We start from the raw sequence: 21,190 nt of genomic DNA on the forward strand, positions 1-21,190 counted from the left end.
CAGCAGCAGTTGCCACATCAGCTCTGGTGTTTAATGGCCAGGGGATGAGGGAGAGGAAGTGTGAGCAGTCCCATGCCAGCCTTTCCTGCTGCACACACTGCACAAGGTGCTAATCCCCCCACGGCTGAACCCCCACCCAGGGAGGGGGGTTGGCACTCAGGACTGAAAGGCTTCTGCTGTTTGTGCCCAGTGGCAGAGCCAACCAGGTCCCCCCAGGCAGTTTGAGTCATGCTGACCAGAACCATCCCTGCCTGGAGGGGACAACTGTCGTCCTTCCACCCACTGGCTTTGGGACATTGGTGGTGGCCTTACTGTGGTACTGCAGTACCTGAAGGGGCTCCAAGAGAGCAGGAGGACGACTCTGGACAAGGGTGTGTACTGATAAACAAGGGTTTAAACTGACGGGGTGTAGGTTTAGATTGGATATTGGGAAGAAATTCCTTACTCTGAGGGTGGTGAGGCCCTGGCACAGGTTCCCCAGAGCAGATGTGGCTGCCCCAGCCCTGGAAGTGTTCAAGGCCAGTCTGGACAGGACTTGGAACAACCTGGTCTAGTGGAAGGTGTCCCAGCCCATGGAGATCATCACCATGAGATGATCTTTAAGGTCCCTCCAACCCAAACCATTCTGTGATTCCATGATTCCATGGGATGGCCATGGAAGCAGGCTGGTGGAGCACAGCCCACCTCTAACCCCCCGAAGACACCAAAAAGCAGAAGCACCTGAGTTATTCTGACTTTTATTTCATTGCTTCTTAGTCCACACAGTCGGTATAAAATCAGAAAAAGCAAAGCGGAAAAAAAAAAGTAGAACCCCAAAAAAACCCAAAATTAAACAAAAAACAACAGCAAGAGTGTCTGGAGTCCTCAGAGGCAGCCTGGGGTCTGTGCTGGTGCCTGTTCAATTCATGGCCAGACACTTTGCTGACACAGACAGAGGACAGACATCTCGCTCTGGCACCGGGGAGCGACCGCTCCAGCCAGAGCTGTTTCTGTTCCTCTGGACCACGGAGGGGGAAAAAGGAACCTCGGTTATAAATGCTTTATTAAAAATAATAGTAAGAGCAAATCTAAGTACAAAAGCAGTTATAGCTCCGTTATATTACACAGAATTATTCCTCATTTCTAGCTCGGTTGTTTTACCTCCAGGTCGTTAACTGAATTTCCAGTGACTAAGGTTAACTGGCTTAGCGGGGTAAGGAATGGTAAATAGATAGCACCATTTCATACAATCTGGGGGTTCCTTTCAGGGATATGCTGGGTTGGATTCTTTCTCACGGGCAGTTTCGCTCCACGGCAAGGACAGAGCACGTTTTCACGGGTGGGAGCAGCAGTTCCTGGTGGCTCAGCCTGGCACGGCTTGGCACGGCTTGGCACGCACCCCAACCCCACCGGAGGACGGCCAGGGCTGGATTGCAACTCAGCCTAAGTGATTTAAAGCCCAAATTCCCAGCGGGTGTGGTGGCAAGGCAATGGGACTTAGGCACGTAAGTCATTTAGGCACTTGGGGCAATCAAAGCCTTTGCTCCGAAATCCTTCCAACCCTTTGGAAGCGTCTCCCATCAGATCTGGACGTGCACTTTTGGTTACCAGGATCACAGCATGTGGCAGGGGCAGGGAGCAGCCCTCTGGCTGAGTAAACAGGCCTAACTCTGATTTACACCAGCCTGAAACCAGTCAGAGCCGGGGGGTTCTGATGGTTCAGCAGGGGCTGGGAGAGGGGAGGAGAGTTCAGCTCAGGGAGGGTTTTGCACGAGAGAAAAAAATCACTGCGCTCTTGTTACACTGTTAGGGGTTATAGTCCCTTAGGCACTTGCTTTAGGCTTTAAAACAGCGCATGGTCAACAAAAGCAAACAAGACTATGTACATATATGTAAAAAGTGTTATAAATAGGTTTTTTTAAACCATAGATACTATATACATCTTCAATTAACAAGTAACCCTTTGAGTGTTTCCTTTTGAGGGGGGGGGTTGGTTGGGGTCGGGTTTGGTGGGAAGGTTTATTCCTTCTCTTTTCTTTTTTTTTTTGGGGGGGTGGGTTTTTTGTGGGGGTTTTTTTTGGTGGGTGTTTTTTTGGTTTTTGGTTAATTTTCTTTCCCGTTTTCTCGTCTATTTTCCCCCGCCTCCGTCTCCTCCGTGGACGTCAGGAGTGCCCTTGTCACACCCCACCAGCGCCGGGCATCACTCGCGCTTCCGTAGGATGACGTAGATGATGCCGCTGGCCAGCGCCAGGGGGAAGGCCAACCACGCCAGGATGTAGGCGAAGCCGTAGGTGGTGTTTTCCGAGGCTTGGTGCCAGTCCGTGTGCCTCACTGTGAAGATGGCAGCGCCACTCATCACGCACAGCCCTGCCAGGAGCAACACAGGGAAGGGGTCAGTGGTGCCACCACTGCTGCCTAAAATTTCTTACAAGAATCATGGAATCAACAGGTTTGGGAAAGAACCCCGAGATCATCCAGTCCAACCCTTGATCCAACCCCGCTGTGGTTCCCAGACCATGGCACTGATGCCACATCCAGTCTGTCCTTAAACACCCCCAGGGACGGTGACTGCACCCCCTCCCTGGGCAGCCCATTCCAAGGGCTGATCTCTCTCTCTGTAAAAACGTTTGTCCTGATATCCAACCCAAACCTCCCCTGGCACAGCTTGAGACCGTAAGAAACCCCCTAACACTCGATTTGTGAGGTTTAGAAAGCAACATTCCCTGCTATCACAAGAATCTAATTTCTTCCAAAGCGGGCTTAACTGAGTCACAAAAACCTCTGCTTTTATTTACTTACCTAATTAACAATTCAAAGCATTACCTAATTAACAATTCAAAGCATTACCTAACATTGCTACACCCACTTCCAAAACTGTCCCTCCCACAGCATCGCCCCCACCACACTTCCAAAATCTGAGCTGGAAGTCCCAGAAGACTCCTATCCTCATCTCTTCATTCTCCTCCTCCTCATCTCCTTTGTCACAGTGTCACACCTTCTGGAACAATTTCGAGGCTCCTCAGTAGCTCTGACTGCCTATCAGGTGTTAAGTCTCTTTCTCAGTACATTTTCACAGGTAAAAAAAGTCTTTACCTCGTTCTGTTGAGGTTCTTAACAACGATAAACAGCATTTTAGGAATAGTGTACAAAGGTACTAACAAGCTAAGCTGGAAACTTATACAATGTAGGTTTTATGCCTATGCCATGCATGGACTATCCCCCACTGGAATGAGCCAGACAGGATGATTCCCAACACCAGCATGGGAGGATGTTTATTATTGCCCCCTTGTATCCTGTCTCCTGATTTGGGGGGTGATGCTGTTGGCTCTGCAGGTGAGAGAGGGTATCTCTGCCATGCTCAGCAAGCAAATCCAGAGCCCTGGAGCAGACAAAGCTGGAGCACTGCCCGGGCTCACCCATCCCTTGGGCAGCCCCAGGTCCAGGCTGCTGCTCCAGACCAGCCCCACTGCTCTGGGTGGCTTGTTTAAAATTCAGGCTGCAGCCTGACCCACCTTCCTGAGGTGCTGCAAGAGGTCAGACAGGAACCCGGGGTTTCTCTAAGCAATAAAGTTTCTTTATCACCTGTCCAGGTGGTAAAGAACACAAAGAGCTGGGCCTCAGGGTGCTCTGGCCAAGCAGGGTCTGTGCCCTGTGATTTACCCATCCTTCAGGGCTGTGCCAGGAGCTCAGCTGCAAACCCCACTCCCTGCAAACCCTACACCCTGCAAACCCCATTCCCTGAACACCTCACTCCCTGCAGACCCCATTCCCTGCAGACCTCGTTCCCTGCAGACCTCGTTCCCTGAAGATACCACTCCCTGAAAACCCCATTTCCTGACAATCGCAGCCTCTTAAAACACTGTTTCCTGCAAACCCTGCTCCCAGCAAACCCCAATCCCTGCAAACCCCACTCCCTGAAAATCCCACATCCTAAAAACCCCACTCTCTGAAAGCCCCACTACCCTGAAAACCCCGTTCCCTTGAAAAACCTCACTCCCTGCAAACCCTGTTCCTTGAAAACCCCAGTAACAGTCCCTGAAAACCCCAGTACCTTCAAACTCTACTCCTGGAAAACCCTGTTCCCTGAAAATTCCATTTCCCTAAAATCACCATGCCCTTGAAAACCCAGGTCCCTAAAAACCCCGTTCCCTGAAAACCCTGTTCCTTTGAAAACCCTGTTCCGCTGCAAACCCTGTTCCTTGAAAACCCCACTCCCTGCAAACCCCGTTCCCAGCAACCCCCACTCCCTGCAAGCCCCACTGTGCCCGTGGCTCGTCCCTCTTCCCCACTGCTGGCACCCACCCTGTCCCGCCAGGGGCCACTGTGGGTCCCCGAGGGGTGTCCAGCCAGGCCCAGCCCTGGCAGGCAGAGTTGAAGCTTTGTTGCAAAGCCCCCGTGAGCGCCGGGCTCACACAAAGCCACCTCTATTCCTGCCCGAAAACAAGCCCTTTTAGTCAATCCCAGCAGTTCCATTATACAGTCGTGGGGCTGTTGTTGGAGCCGAGTTCCAAATCCCCTGCACGGACCTCAGGACCACCTACATTTAACCACCGTGATATTTGAGCTGCAATTCCACTTGACACTGCTCCTTTTGTTCTGGGAAAGTGCACAAGTGGGAATACGCTTCGTTAAGGCGCTGCTGGAGCAGTTTCCATTCTCCCAGCACGGAGCCGACTCCCACTGCCCAGCCCATGCACAGAGAGCACAGCCATTGTCTGCCCGGCCTGTGGGACAGGGACCGGCCTGTGGCCACCCCAGTCACCTCCAGACAGCGAAAATACAGCAGCAATTGTCCCCAGGAGGAATTTGGCAGAATGGAGGCGATGGCTGGGACTGCACTTGTACAGCATCTGCACTGGTTTGGGCATGGAGAACAAACTGGGAAGTGAGGGACAGCTGGATCCAGCTGCCTGCACCAATGAAAGCAATAATGCATCACCACTTTGGAGCGTGATTTTAAGAATGCTCTAGTCTTGCTTTGACAGGTCAGGAGGGCAAACACGTCCTGGGATCTGTTCCCACAGGTCTGTGTGTGCTGGCGCTGCCCCAGCCCTGCAGAGGAACCAGGCTGGTGCCAGCTCCAGGTCAGCTCTCCAAATCCAGGGGTTTGCAAAAAGCTGTGGGATATGTGGCAGGCACAGCCCTCGAGGCTGAGCTCACCCTCTCCACCCCACAGCTCTAGGGTGGGAAGGCTGGGAGAGAAGGGATAGAAGTGCAAATGAGGCTGGAGAAGAACAGAAAAGTTGGGTCAAACCCCGATAAGTCCAAACCAAAGTCTCTCCCAGGCTGGAATGACACAGCTGTGAGGAGTCACCCATGGATGTGATTGACCCAGCAAAGGTGGAGGGTCAAGGGTCTTTTGTTGGCCTTTTGTCAGCTGCAAATCCCATCAGGGCAAATCCAAGTAGTCTTCATGATTCCAAGCAGTGTGGAGAAGGTGCTGGTGATGATCCTGCCTGGCCACTGCACAACAGACCCCACTGGCTTCATGCATCTCTTCTTGCCCTTCTCTCCACTCCCCACTGTTCCTGAGCTAAGCTGTAGTGGAAACCAGCCCCTGCCCTCTTCCTTGGCTCTCAGGGCACCACTACCAAGCTCTGCCACCCAACAGCACCCAGTGGTCCTGCCCCTGGCACCCACTGGTTCAGGTCCAGCACTGCTGTTTGCCAGGCTCCAAAGCTGGAGACCTTCAGCCTTGCCAGGCTGCAGCACCCCGGGAGGAGGTGCAGGGTGATGGAGGGCTTCAGGCAGAGCCTCCTCATCCCCTCTCAGAAGGAGGAAGGTCCTCCCCAGCTCTGCTGCAGCTGAGAACAAAGCACTCAGGTGGGTAAGACCCCATCCCTGGCAGATCTGCTGCAGGGCTCTGTCATGCCAGGGCTTGGCAAGGCATGGATGAGCACCTGCAAAGCCTGAAGGCCTCAGGAACTTCCTTCCTTGGCTTCAGACAGCAGTGGCTTCCCACAACAAGCTGCAAGGAGACCACATCAGGTTCAGCTCCTGTGACCAAAGCTGTCTGTACCTCCAGGGGGATCTTCTGGCAGTGCTGGCACAGCCGTGCCCTGTTTCCTACCAACAACCCTGAAATTTAGGGTCATAAAGATCACAGCTGTCCTCTGCCCCCTCCTCCAGCCCTGGAAGCTTCATGGGGATCAGGTCACACTTCTTCTGTCCTTCATACTGGCCGGGGATGGATTTGACCCACACCTCAGGCTCAACAAGGAAAGACGCTGCATCCCTTTAGGACACCCAGCATAACAAGGACAGGAGGGCTGCAATCCCCATTTTCTCCTCCTCTGACAATGAGGATTCATCAGCAATCACTCAGGAGAGAGAAGCCTTCTGCTCCCAGGTCTATTAGACAGGCTCTCAGGCAGGTAATTGCATTATTAATGCCCATTTCCCTTCCTTGTCTCCATGGCTCTAATGGGTTTTCTACACATCCACCTTTCCAGAGATGCTGAACTGATCTGAACTCACCACCTTCATTACAGCCAAGCAGATGCATTTATCATAGATTTCATGCCAATAAAGGTTAGTTCTAAACTTCTTCAGGGTTTGTGAAGGCCAGGCACTTAGAGGATACTCAGAGACTTTGTCTATACCCAGTGGCTGAGTTTTACCACCGACTTAGTGGGCTAGAGTGGCTTCTAGTTTAACACCTAAAGCTCTAGGAAATGATTAATCTCCTTCCCAGACACCCTGTCATAATGCAGCCAGAACCTTGAAGCACAATTAAATTTTTCTAGCCTGAACACTTGAAAATCCTCTCCACTGCTTTCGTATGTGGAAACATAAACAGAGTCAGAGGCTTTACAGCATCTATATTTGGGAACTGCAACATAGGACATGAACTGTGGCTCGTTTCCAGCACCAAGTTCTTTAAGAGTTAAAAATAGTAGCTGACAGTTCCAAGTCAGCTGGCTCAGCCTGCAGCTCCAGCAGCTCTTTGGTGATGTGGAAAGCACCAGGCCCCCTCATGGCAAGTTTATAAATAATCACTGGGTCCTCTTTTGCCAAAACAGGATTGTCAGGACTTCCCCCACCCCACCAGCAGCTGTGGAAGCCTCACCCAGACTGGCAAAGGTGTGTCCCAGAGCCAGCACAGCCACCCTGGACCCTCCACGTCCCACCCTGAGCCCTGAGGAGAGCAGGCAGAGCCCTCAGTCTGGCAACCCCCATGACCTGCTTGCCCCCAGCTCTGCCCCCAGTGGGTCTGACACCTTTTCCCTTTAAAACCTCCCTGGCTGGGGCAGCAACCCTCTTGCACTTCATGGTGCAAGGGCAGCAGAGCCTGGATATGCCCTGACAGACAGATCCCATCCTGGGCCGTGCAGGACCTCAACACACCCAAATTATTCCACCCCTCTTGCCTTCGCTGGACCGTGCAGGGACCAGCTCCACGGCCCTCCTGCCCCTGCACCCAGGGCTGTGCTCATTCCCACACCACCCTCTCCTGTGCCTCGCAGCCCCATCCCCAGCAGTGACAGCCCCATCCCTCAGCCCCACTCACCAGCAAGGATCTGGAAGACTCCGGTGATGTAGAACCTGCCGCCCTTGGTGAGCGTGAACAGCTGGCAGAAGAACAGGAACAGGGACAGGACGCTGAAGATGACGGAGAGGATCATCATGGCTTGGACAGACTGCAGCCATTCTGGGGACAGACAGACAGATGGACACCTCAGCGTGAGAACTGCACATCACAGCCCACCACTATGCCCGTAGCCCTGGCACCAGGTCCTGTGCCACCACCCCAGCCCTGGATCCCATGGAGTTTGTTAACAGTGACAGTGACAGACTGGATGAGACCACATCCAGTGCTGCACCAGCTGGTGAGGTTCTCAGCACTCAGCACGGACAGGATGCTCCCTGGGATTTAGGATGCCATGGGGTAAAACTGCAATGCTGGGCACTGCCTCGGGGAGCATTTCCCATTAAAGAGGAGCAGGGAGATTAGCCCTGACCTAAAGCCTGCAGAAGACAAAGCCTCTCCCCCAGCTCCATGCTGGGCCCTGGTTGTTCAGCTGGGCTACAAACACAAAGCCATGTGCAACAAGCTGTGAGACACCATGCTGGCCAAGCTCCGAGGGCAAACAAATACACAGGGAGTGAAAACACCCTCTGCCCTTGTGGAGTCAAACCTTTTGGAAGAGCCTTCCCCAGCTGCCAAACGCAGCTGCCTCCCAGAGCAGACCAGTTAAACCAGCCCCTGCATGACTCACTGCCCAGCTATTTCCAGGCTTAGTGGGTGTGTAACTCCCCACGCAAAAAAAAATACACATAAACAAGCAAAAACCATCCCATGAGCTGCTGCAGCCTGACAGAAAGAGGCAGCTCCTGAGTGCACTGGGATGGGACCATGCTCACAAATACCTCTGCCTTCCCCTTTCCTTAGTAAGTCTGAAACCAAAATGTGTATTTGCAGCCTTCCTTGAGAGGTCTCTGAGGATGTAACATCAATTAACTCAACGTGAAAACCAGCAGGACTCAGTTTGGGTAAACTGAGGCACAAACCACGCAGTGCAAGGTGGAAGAATCGGGCTTTGGGCTGGATCCTCAGGTGGGATTAGGGAGCAATGAAGCCTCAGGCTCAGTCCCATGTTCCTGCCAGTTTTACTCCCACCAACTTCAGTCCCCTGACTGCAAGAATCAGCTTTCTGCAGCAAACAGCTGAAATGTAGCAAAACTTCCAAACAAAGCTGTGCTGTCACCTCTAACACCTGGAGCAGCAAATGAGGCCATTGGGACTGTCCAGGGCAGTGTCTGCTCCAGAGAACTGATCACTCCTCCCCACCAAATCCCTGCAAGGTGTGCTCAGGGAGGTGAGAGAGGAATTGGAACTGGAGAGCGAGGCACAGCCTTCAGCTGGGATGGCAATAATGCTCCGTGCCTGAGCCCTCCCAACAAATCCATGCCTGTGGGGAACATCCTGTGCCACTCAGTCACGTCTGCTGTGTTTGACTTTGGACCAGCAATTCCACCCCTTGTCTTTGCCTCAGGACATTCATGTAATGGAGCAAACTCAGTCCCTGGAACCACCCAGAGAGGCCCCTGCTCATCCCAGACAGCCTTTTCCTTCCCCTCCTTGACACGCTTCCCGTGCCAAACTACTCTGCAGCATCAACAAGCTGCTGCACTTCACTCATTCCAGGGCACTGGGTTCCCCCTGCACCAGCTGCTGCTGTTCCTTAGGAAGGAGCAGCTACCACTGCTTCCAGGAAAGCCCTGTGTGGTGGGATGTGCACACAAATATCCAATATAGTTCATCTATCTCACGCAGTCGGCAGGGAAACCCCCTTGCCTCACCCCCACCTGCCCCTTCAGCTCTGGCCATGATCCACCTCTGGGAAACAGGGATGAGGCAGATCCAGCACCACCAAAAATCATCATATCAGAAGGGATCAGGGAAGTGGGTAGGTGGTGCAGCTGCTGAACTGCAATCTTCCTCCATGCTTCAGCAGAGAAAGACTCTGATCCCAGCTCTGGGAAGCTGAGTTTTCCTCTCACCCTTTCCCAAGCCCTGAAGCCACGTCCAGCCCCGTGCACTGGCTGGGCCAAAGTCAAGCCCTGCAGTTTCACCCAGGACCCAGAAAGCCAAGTCTTTTGTGATTTCAAAGGCCACGGGATCCGGCCCGGAGAGGAGCCCTTTCTGCTCGGAGGTGGACGCTCCAACTGCTGGTTATTTTCGGAGAAGTCTGTCTAGACAGAAAGCTGAGCTGAGCTGAGCTGCCCTTTAATTGCATCCGCCTCCCAGTGCCTGTTTTTTTGGTTCTGAATGCAAATGATTTATAGGGGTTTTGCAAAATCCCGTTGTAATAAAGGGCTGTGCCAGAGGAATATAAAAGTGGGCACTGAGGGGGGAGCCCATTGGGGCCAGAGAGTTTCTGCAGCCAGAGAGCAGAGTGAGCCTGTGAGCAGGGAAACCAGGAGACAATTCCACAGACCAGAGCTCTGAACCTGCTCACATCCAGCCCTTTGCTGACTTTGATTGGCCTCTTTTGTGAGAACAAGGGGCAGCATCCCCAGCCTGGGACTCAGAGATCCACAAGCTGCTCTTCTCCTTTAACTCCAAGCCCAGCTTACCACGGACTTCAGCTGTATTAGGACAGCTAATTGCCTCTAATTCGTTTAAAATGAGCCCTATAAGCGCAGATCGATTTTTACCTCCTCAGCCCTGCATCCTTTTAACTCCTTTGCTGTCAGTGCTGTGTCCTGCCCACAGCCCTTCCCAAACACAGTGAGTTTCCCGGAGGGAGGCTGAGCCCAGGAGCTGCACCACAGGCTGTCAGCACTGTTTACTCCCAGCCCGTTATTTGTGGTTTCCCCTGGCCAGCAAGTCGGTTGTTCCATTTTTCTCCTGCATCTCTGCTGCTCTGTGTTTGTATCTTTGTTCTTCAGGAGGAGGAAGAAAAGGAAGCAGCGTGGAAAGGACAGATAACACCCTGCATGCTGCTTCCGGAGAGGACCCATCGGGAGGGGCTTTAGAGCCCTTTCAGAGCAGTCAGAAACAAAGCAAGAAGTTTTTATGAAATAAATTCGAATTTTCCCCGAAGTTCTGCAAGCCCTGATGTGCCCACACCACTGCTGACAACAGCAGGGAAGAGACTTCACCCCTGGGATGCTGAAGAACACATTTCACTGCCCTAAAGTCCAACATGAAAGAAAGAAATCCAGAGGAGAAACTGGGACCTAGAGCAGAAATTGCAGCTGAATCCCACAGAAATACAGCAGCAAACACAACCCCTTCCAGCAGAGCCCCAGCCCTGCTTGCAGGGAGGTTTTATACCCAGACAGGACTGACAGGGAGAAACATGTCCACGGCCTTAAAGGACAGGCATTGCCTCCTCAGGGTTTAATTCACACACTCCCCACCCTCTTTGGACCCAGCCAAGGAAAAAGAATAAAATGCAAACTGCAAAAACACTTATTTGAGCAATCAGCTTATTCCATCACTGTAAAACATCATTAAATTAGTGCTGTTCTTTAAAAGCACCTGAGTGCTGGGATCTGCCACTGATGGGAATATTTTGCAGATAGATTTTCCCTTTGCAAACTGTGTATGCACTCTACACTTAAAAAGCAACCACTTCTGGGGAGGAAAACATTCATGAAGGAGGTAATTGTAGCAATTATAATATATACAAAGCTAGAGGGAGGGGAAATTCATGATCAACAACTGCATGGTAAAATCTACCCCTTCAATGCTGCAAACTAAATATCAGCAGGGTCAGGAACAGCACAAAGTTACCAGCCCAGGTCTGCCAAGAAAAGCCATGTTTTCTGAGCAGAATTGCCAGAGCAGACTCCCAGGTTTCAAGGTCTGACCAAGAACCTGAACCCAGCTCACATCTTTGGCCTATAAAGTGGAGAGGTCGCATCAAAGCGGTGGGTTTGATATTAAAACACCCCTTAAGATGGCTGGAAAAGGCTGAGCTGAAGATGCAGAAATATCAGTTTAATTGCCTCATTCTTCTGGGGCTGCACTTCGGACCGAGGCACCTCAGCAACTCGCTGAAGCAGCTCAGAAAGCCAAAAAGGCTCAGCCCCTGCAGTGCTGTTCCTGCACTGCCCAGACTCCTCCACTGCCTCCCACACCCCAGAGCTCCAAGGGAACATCTCTCCTGTTGGGGAGAACAGCATCACAGTCCATCCAGCAGAGCCTCTGAGCTCTGCTCAGATTCCCTGGGATTTCCCAGGGAAATCCAGCTCCATGACACTGCAACTTCATCCTGCTTTGGCCTCAGACCTCCCACAGGCACACAGTCAAACCCACCCCGGCTGGTGCTGCTGGATGCTCAAACCAGGAAAAGCAGGTTTTGCACCCAGAAGACCACAGGGTGCTGGACTGAGGCATTCCTGGAAATCCCACCAGAAAAGGGCTCCCAAGGTGTTTGTGAGGGCCGGGGATGAGCAGGTGGGAAACGCAGGCTCTGCAAGGAGGTAATGAATGAACACAGTGCTGTAATTCCTGCCCCTGAAGAGACCTCCTGGCCCTCTTCTGTAGCCCCTTCAGAAGGAGATGAACCTCTCAAACCCCTGTTTTCTCCTCTCCTCCTCTTTTCCTCTTGGCTCTCCTCCCTTTGCCTTCTCCTTGGAGCTCCATCCAAGCAGTCCATGAGGCCAAGCTGTTCGGAGCTCTCCAGAGCTGCCACACTCAGACATCCCATCACACCATCAAAGCTCATGTCCCACAGGGGCAACCTCTGATGCAGCTGAGGCAGCAGAAAGCTCTGGCACCATGAAAAGCACCTTCCAACAGCTCCACAAAGCCCAAGCCAGCTCCTCTCCAAGACCCTTGGCGTGGTGGCTCTGACCCCCTTTGGCTGGTGTGTGAGAGTGAGCTGAGGTGGCAGATCCATCACTCCAGGCTCAGATCCTCCAAAGGGCTCCCAGGGATTTCAAGTCCAGGCACCAGGAGCAGGGATGGGCAGTGGTGGTGCCCTGACCCACAGGAACATTGCAGGGGGACACTCAGCCTGTGGCCTCAGGGACATCCAAGAGTCTCATCAAGGCCAAAAAAATGTTGAATTAAGGGTTTTCCAGCACTGCACTCTGCAGGGAACTCCCCCATTCATTCTTCTGGTTTGACAGTCATCATTAGCCCACAGGTTACCTTCATCCTCCCTTTCACCCCTCTTCCATGGGCCAGAGCACAGATCCAGCAGGGAAGGTTGTCTGACCTTCCTTTACACAAAAAAATGGGAGCCAAAGAGCTCTGGAGCAGCTCAGAAAAACACAGCACCAGTTCCCTACCTCTCCTTATCAGATGCTCTTTGTAAGAACAAACGACAATAAAAAATGGGTTTATGCAGAGGAAATCCCTTTCCTATCAAAGGCAACAAAGTTGTGGGAGAAACTGATCTGAAATACAAAATACTCTCCTGGAATAGGAGAGTTTTAGATGTTAGGAGTAAGTTCTTAACTCAGAGGGCTGTGAGGCCCTGGCACAGGTTGCCCAGAGAAGCTGTGGCTGCCCCTGGATCCCTGGAAGTGTCCAAGGCCAGGTTGGATGGGGCTTGGAGCCACCTGGGCTGGTGGAAGGTGTCCCTGCCCATGGCAGGGGGTGGAATGGGATGAGTTTTACCAACCCAAACCATTCTGGGATTTTGTGAATGCCCTGCAGTTTATTTCAAACAACTAAGAGACAAGTGACTGTCACCCACAGCAGGCAGAGAGGGTTCAACCCTGCCTGAGTTAGGCTGGTGCCACCCATCATTAATGACAAAGTGGGTGTCCTGGACCCACTAAAAGCTGCCTCTTTGCTACTCTGCTGCCAACTGCAAAGAGCCTGAGGGACCAGATATGTCCCCAAATCAAGATATCTCTACATGGGGTCCATAACTGGGTGGAACCAGCTGATGGCCAGAACCTGAAGTATAAAGGCTGTGCACTCTCACACAAACAAGCTATCCAGTATTCACTGTAGGCCTTCACTCCAATACATCCAGCACCTTTAAACAAGGGTAATTTCCTGCTGGTTGGTAATTTCTTTCCAGTTTGCAACTGCCCAGCAGAAGCAAAGCAAAAGGCAGCAGCAGCAGCAGCGCTGTGGCCACAGATGCACATCATGTAGGCAGATGGTCACTTCAGCTTTCAAAAAAAAGCTGAAATCATTGTTTAAATCTTCATATCAATAAATTTTTGAATGTTTAACTTGCTGGGGTGACTGGACTCTCCCCTCCTGTGCTAGGAAGTGTCCCCTCACCACTGAGATGTTCTCCTGTTGGTGCAGTCTCAGCCTTCCCAGTGGGTTGGAGGGGAATTCCCCCCCATCTCTTTTTGTTGAGATACTTTACACTCACTGTCGATAATGGAATTAGACATTGAGAAATAATTTTCCTCAGCACGAGGCTTCAATGAAGCCTTGCTACACCATTTTCAGTCGTAAAAAGGATTACAACAAGTTAAACAGCACCTCCATCTCTCCATCCCACCTTTCCCATGTCATGTGAGTCCAGCACTGCTGGAGGAAAGAGTTTGAAAGAATAAAGGCTGCAAAGCCACTCTGGGGGAGCTGACAGAGCAAAAGCAAAGGGTTCAGATGATTCAGTTATGCATTTTAAAGCGGAGAAGCAGCAGCACAATTTCTCCTGGGAGCAGCAGATGGGTCAGGGTCCAGATGTTTCTGCCTCATTCCAGGGATGAAAAGCTTTCCTGCCTCCTCCAGCACAAAGCAAATGCATTTACAACACCAGCAGTGCTGCTTAGGGACCCATCTGCCAAGGGAAAGAGGCTCTGGAAGAGGCAGAGTCAGTGTGCAGAGGAGCAGGGCAATCCCTGGTGTGCGGCAGTGGCTGCCCCATCCATGGGAGGCCCAGGTGGTCCAGGGCAGATCTTTGCTCTGGGCAACCCACCTGGGCTTAGCTCGTGGCCCTCACATCAGTAAATCAGTGGGTGCATCACACAGCCCTCAGCACTCAGCAATCTTGTGGACTGGCAGCCCGTGCATTTCCCAAGGGTTTGGGTTTTCTTCTCCTTTCAAAAAAGCCAAAAAACACCAGCCTGCCTGTGAACAAGCCAGTCATGTGAAAGCCACAGAGCAGCAACAGGAAAAACTGTGCAAAGACAACAGGAAAAACGTCTCCTGACATTACAGAAGGACGCAGGGATCTCCGCGGATGCCCCCGCTGCTTCCCCACTTGCAGCGCTCCCACCAAAATCAGAAGAAGAGCAGAAAAAAAAGATCTTCTTGTCTGCATAAATAATTCAGTTGTGGAAAGAAAAGGCCATTTTTGGAGGGGAAAAAAACTATCAAACTGTCTGGACACTTGGGGTGGAATCTACTTGAGAGCACTCGAGCAGCTCAGGCCCGGGCGCGTGCCCCGTGCCGGCAGCGGGACCGCGCAGCCGGGGCTGGCACAGGGCCCTGCCGACACACAATCCTGGGATTCAGAGCCGGATTCCTGAGATAAGTCTTTTCCAGGAATGTCTGACAGCGCAAACGAAGCAAAGATTGCAACATTTTTTCCATAGTTTTCGGCCTCTCGGAAAAAAAAAAGGCATTATCTGCCGAGCAAACGCAAAAATCAAAGCAACAAGCGGGCGGTTGTACGAGGAGAAGAAGTGGGCACCTGCCCTAAGCTCCCTCCCCAGGGGTGGCTCAGCCCTCACACAGGGTTTGAGCCCTTCCAAGAGGAATTTGGGAGGTGGGAGCTCAGCCTCCACGGAGGCCAGGGCCACCCTGTACCCAAGGTCTGATGTCCCAGGAAGCCGTGGCCTGGCAGTGCTGCACTCAGCCCTTGGGTTGTTCTGCTGCCTGTTCCATCCCCATGGGGTTATCTGTAGGGTTAGGGGCACAGTCCCAAACCTGCCTCAGTGTTAAACAAAAGCAAATCCCACTGGCACTTGGTTTTACAAGTTCAGCTTCTTGTTGTGCATCCTCAGGACAGGGGAGGCTCATCCGTGCTGAGAACAAGAGGGACATCACAGCACAACCAACCCTCAAAGCCCCCATCCATGACAAACACAGGGAACCAAGCACTACCTAACTCCCCAAATTCCACCTGCACAACCAACTCCCAAAACCTCATCCATGACAAGACAGAGAAGGGTCATCCCTGCTGAGACCAAGAGGGACATCACAGCACAACCAACCCTCAAAGCCCCCATCCATGATGAACACAGGGGACCCAGCACTACCTAATTCCCCAAATTCCACCTGCACAACCAACCCCCAGAGCACTCATCCACAATGAACAGAGGTGACCCGGCACTATCTAATTCCCCAAATTCCACTTACTGAGTTCCACTGCTTTTGAAAAGAGAGGAAGGAATAACCCCACCACAGCAGCCACTGTGCTGGCCAGAAGAAGAACTGCCCCTACGTAAAGAGTAAGTTCTGCCCAAATTCCCAAACGAGGATTCCTTGCTCTTAGCCCAGAGCAGACCTTGGCACTCTAGGATTAACCATTAAGTACAATCTTTGGCACCAGGGAAAGGAATTCTTAGGGCTGTCTGCATCCCCCCGCAGCACAGCCCATGTCCTGAGAGGGATGGAACCGAGGATGGTTTGTGGTATTTGATAGGGGATCATTGCTATTTTTGAAAGTAAGCATATTCCTAGGAAAGAGCATATGAGGAGCATAGGGATGAGGCAGGAGACAAGTGTGAGCCTCAGAGGTGGCTCTGCCACAGCATCCTTGGCCTGTGTTGCTACTGCTCCAAACAGGACAGCAGCTCCCCTGGTAGCAGTGGGAGCAAGGGATGGACAGCAGGGAGGGAGGGAGCAGGACCTGCTGGAAAGGATATGTGGCATTTTTTATCTGTTTCTACAAACAGATCTTAAAAGCCTTATGTAAGCCCAGGAAAAATCCTTTTGTGTTCCTACAGCAGCAGTGAGCTCAGGATCCTGCCTCCAGGGCCTTACAAGGTGAAGGTCCTCAGCTGCATTGCTCCCACACTCCTGCCCCAGGGTGGATGGGGCACAAGCTTTTGCTGAAGCAAAACCCCCTTCTCATGCTGCCAGAGCAGAACCTTTGGATAAATAAGAGCTGTTAGAGGGCTGTTGAAGCCTTGAGCAGGATGCACTTCTGCTCAATGAGCAGCTCACTGGGGCACCTTATCATAGAATCACACAATCACACAATCATGGTTTGGGGTGGAAGGGACCTTAAAGACCATCCCATTCCAACCCACCTGCCATGGGCAGGGACACCTTCCACAGATAAGGGCTATCACCCCAACTCAGCTGCTCGACTGTGTTTGTAACAGGGTCATCTTGACTACAGTCCCTTAATAATAAAAAATCATCACTGCAAAGAGTTCACAGGGAAGCCCAAATTTAAGTGGCTCAGTCATAGAATTGTCGAACATGCTGGGCTGGGAGGGACCCATCAGGATCATCCAGTCCATCTCAACATAGACTCAAAACACACAGCAGGACAGTCAGGCGTGGAGGAAACCAGCCAACAGCATTTCGGACCAGCCCCTCTCGACACTGACGGCTCCAACACACAAACATCCTGTAAACATCCAGAAAAAGCCACGCAGGTTTGAAAAGCAAAAAGATTTGGGGAGGCTTTAGAGCTCTCGGCTCTGGGACTCCTGGGGGCAGTCGCTGCCTTTCATTGCAAAGCACAAGCTCAGCAGATCGGGAGCTCGCATGACTGGCCGTGCACAGGCTGCCTACGCTGCAGATAGCCAGCACCAGCCAACTGCTGATGAAGGACACGGCTCCAGAAGGCTCCTCGCCTGGGATGCGATCCAGCCGCTTCCCGGCCGTCCCGGACACCACCAGGCGTCAGCAGAGACCAGCGGTGGGAGCTCCACTCCCACCGACACCAGAGCCTGGGCCCGCGCAGGGACACACTGCTGCTTTCAGCCCGGGGAAGACAAGAGGAAGACTCAGCATCCACCATCCTCCGTGGGGTAACGCGAATGTTTTGCTCGCAGCATTAGGGGGAGCAAAATCCCCAATCTCCAAAACCCCTCTGACAGCCTCCCATCGCTCCAAGACCCTCTGGAAGCATTTAGTGCTCTCAGTGTGACTGTTCCCTCCCCGCTAAGGCCACGGGGCATCGCTTTGCTCCTACATCGAGTCTGTTTTCCAGCATGAAGTGCCCGTGCTCCCAGTGACAGCGCTGGGATTCACAGCTGCTTGCACTGGAGGTTGCACTGGGACAATCTGTTTCCACAGGAAAGCAAAAAACCAGGCTAACAAAACAAATGCTGGTCACAGCAGCACTGGCATTAGCTCTCTCTTCTGGGGAAACTGAGGCACGGGCTTGCCTGACCCCCTGAGCACGGGTTTCCTGTTACTGGTACCATAAATCGCCCTGGAAACTCTGTGTCATGGTGTCTCCTCCCCTGCTGACCTCAGCAAACAGCTTGCCGGGTGATGTCACCCAGTGTGACATCAGCCTTCACCCAGCTTGGTCCAGAGGTGGCTGTTCAGCCCCCCAGATGTGCAGGTGCCACGGGAGCCCTCTCAGCAGCAGGATGAAGAAGGACTTGAGCGCTCAGCACATCCCTCAAAGTGCCCGACAGCAAACCACAAGGCAAGGGTTGTGCCCAAAAACTCAGCCTGTCACAGCAGGAAAGCACAGGGCAGCTTCCTGGGTAGGGATGGGGTATCCCCTGGAGACAGGCTGTCCTTGGAGCACCGTGTGCATCTTTAAAACCCCCTCACACAGGAGCAAGAGGGAGGAGTGCCCAAAACAGCCCCTCTGCTCCCAGCAGGGCAACAGAGCAAGCCCTGCTCCAAGGACCACCTCGTGTTCGTACATCCAACTGGAAAAACGGGCTAGTAACAGGAGAGCCCTCAAAAGGGCTCGAGCAAGTCACCTGCACTGTGGTTGAGTGTGCCAACACCCTGCCACGGTGCTGCCAAGGAGCTTGGGGGCACAGGGCAGGGTGATGGGCATCGGGTCTGGTTTCCTTGCTAAGCCCCATCACAGCTTCAAGGACTCGTAAGGGTGGGGGGAGCAATTCCCCCTTTGTGGCCCTCCAGGACCACAGCAGAGCCACCCCCCTCCATGGGGGGACAGAGCAGAGGAGGCAAGGGGATGGGGTGGGAGGGAACAACTTCAGGGATGCAGGGAAAACCAAGAAGGAATCGCAAATAACCCTCACAGGCAACCCCCCTTTAATTCCATAAGTCCCAGGAGGAGAATAAAAGCGAGGGGCAGCAACAGGGAGCACTCACCATTGTTGGATGACGCCAGGCAGTGGAAGATGGTTCCAGAGGTGCAGTTCTGCCAGAGGTCTGCCGTGTGCTCGCCGTTCACCAGCCATTGCTGCGAGAGAGACACAGCCCGGTGAGCAGGGCCCTGGGGGCAGCAGGACGCCGTGTCCCCCCCCCTCAAAGCTTCGGCCCCGAGCAGCCCCAGCACACCCCGGCACGTGTCTGCCCGGCCGGCAGCTCCCAGGCACACGCTTTCCTTTAGAGGGAGGTTTGGAAAGTAAACACTGATATTTGCTTTTAACTGCTTTCGCCTCAACGGCAGAAAAACAGAAGCTCTTTATGCTCTTTAAACACGGAGCGAGTCCCGAGGGGATGCGCGTTTCCCTCCTCCCGACCGGGATATTTGAATGCTTCCACGTGATTCCTAACGACTCGGAAGATTTTTGTAACGTCTTCTACTACTATTACCACAAAAAAAAAAAAAAAAGAGAGAGAGAAAAAAAAATACGCGAAGAAGCCCCTGGTGAAGCAACCCTGCGAGTCACCAGCTCCACAGAACGGCTGCCTTAAAACCAAATCAAACTTTTTCCCAAGCAGCTGACGTGTTCCCTGGGCTCCAGCCCCAGGACAGTGCTGGGAAGGCTCTGTGCCGCATCCAGCCCTCAGTCTTCCCGCTCCTCGCAAAGTTTAAGCCTTGGAAATCACCAGCAGGAGCCCATCTGGGTTAGGAAACAGTCTGTGCCTAATTCACAGCCCCAGAGGAGCAGAGCTGGGGAACAGAACTGCCGGCGCCGAGGAGCCAGTGCCCAAATCAGCGCCGTGCCAAGGGGCTTCACTTGTACTGGCCGTACTGGTCCTGTGGGCTGGAGCCCATTAGCAGGTGGGGCTCCTTCATAAAAGGGGAGTGAAAGCAGCATCACCCCCATGGAGGGGATTTTGGGTGCTCTGAGACTGCTCCCTGATATGGACCAATGCAGGGATGATGAGGAGATGGGCTTCAACAGTGCTCTGTACTAATGCAGATGCCCTGAGCACCCACCACACCACACACAGAAAACCCCCACCAGTTACACCTGACAGCACAAACTCCGAAATCCCGAAATCCCACTGTTAGTGAGACCAGCAAGTGGCAAGTAAAAGCTTCCTGCTGTAAAATAGGCCATAAATAAAAATACCACCTCCTGCTCTTGCCATGCCATGCCCCTGGCTCGCTGGCACGCCGGTGCCAGGGGAAAATCCGTACTTACACTGACGATGGTGGAGACGAAGAGCAGCACCAGCACGGTGACGTGGAGCACGATGATCCCCAGCAGCAACAGCAGCATCTTGGCGGCGGTGGAGGGCAGAACTGGAGGGGGACAGGGATGCTGCTGAGTGCGTGTCTGTGTGTGTGTGTCTGTCCGTCTGGCCGGGCCGGCCGGCCGGGGGCAGCAGGAGACGCTCCGCTCCGCCCCGCCGGCTCCGGGGCATCCTGCTGGGGCAGCGCCCGCCGCCCGGGCCCCCTCCCTCGGCCCCGCCGACGGACGGGGGTCCGAACCCTCTGCCCGGACCCGCTCCCGATACCCCCAGGGGTCCTTCGAGCCCTCGCCCCGAGCCGGATCCCCCAAGTCACCTCACCGAGGGGGCTCCCCCAGTCCCCTCTCCAGGATCCCCAGGGGGACGGTTCCCCAAGAAGGCTCCCCCAGCCCCTCTCCCCCGAGGAGGGCTCCGATCCCTCTCCGCAAGGGGAATCTGCTCCTCTCCTCCCCCGCCCGCCGCGGGCAGGTTCGGTGTCGGCGCATCTCACCCGAGGGGCTGCCCCGGCCCCACTCTGCGGGAAGGGGGGTTGTACCTTGCCCACCCACCCATGGGACCACCGGGGGTGATGCTGTCGGCCCCCTCCCCAGCGGAGGCTTTCCCGGACGACCCCCGTGGGGGTGGGGGGGAAGGGGGCGTCTACTTCGGCCCATTTCACCCCAGCGAGCTACTTCGTCCCGTCTCTCCAGGGGTGCCCTCGGCCAATCTCCCTTCGGCACCGCCAACAGAGGCTCTCCTGGACCCTTTCCAGGGTTGGGGGAGACTTTCCTCAGCTATCTCCCCTTGGCACCGCCAACAGCGGCTCTCCTGGACCCCCTCCCCGGGCTGAAGGAGGGAGCTCACCCCAGCCCACCTCCTTTCGGGACCCTCGGTGAGGAGCGGAGGGGGCTGCCCTGACCCTTCTCCCTAGAGGATCCCTCTCCCAGGGTCTCCGCAGCCCCTCTCCCGCTCGGTGTGGCCGTTCCCCTCCCCTCCCCGGTCGCCCCTCGCCCATGGCGGGGCCCGCTCCGTACTCACGTCTCTGCGGAGCCGAGCGGGGCCGGGCGGCGGGAGCGGAGCGGGGCGCGGAGCGGAGCGGGCGGCGGCGCTGTCAAGTTTCCCCTTTAACCGGGGCCACCGCCCCGCTTGCGTCTGTGGGACGGGGAGGGCTCAGCCCTCCGCCCGCCGCCCGCCTATAAACGCGGCAGCGCCCCGGCCCCGGCCCCGCCGCTCCCCCCGGGAGCCGCTCACCGCCCCGCTGCCTTCTCCAGGGCTCCGCATCCCTTTCCCCGGGCTCCGCATCCCTTTCCCCGGGCT

General features: G+C 54.0%; 1 protein-coding gene across 1 annotated transcript; it reads right to left on the minus strand.

Annotated features, from left to right (window-relative positions):
* Positions 1–721: 721 nt before the first annotated feature.
* Positions 722–20,953, minus strand: PMP22 (peripheral myelin protein 22). The gene is made up of 5 exons (XM_027664120.1): positions 20,912–20,953; positions 19,846–19,946; positions 18,620–18,710; positions 7,490–7,630; positions 722–2,346 (listed from the first exon to the last, which is right to left on the minus strand). The coding sequence occupies exons 2-5, from the start codon at positions 19,921–19,923 to the stop codon at positions 2,180–2,182; spliced, it is 477 nt and encodes a 158-aa protein (XP_027519921.1). The 5' UTR covers positions 19,924–19,946; positions 20,912–20,953; the 3' UTR covers positions 722–2,179.
* Positions 20,954–21,190: the final 237 nt, after the last annotated feature.

The sequence above is a fragment of the Corapipo altera genome, unplaced genomic scaffold (assembly GCF_003945725.1).
Source record: "Corapipo altera isolate COAL_440 unplaced genomic scaffold, ASM394572v1 122, whole genome shotgun sequence".
In the NCBI taxonomy this organism is placed as follows: Eukaryota; Metazoa; Chordata; class Aves; order Passeriformes; family Pipridae; genus Corapipo; species Corapipo altera.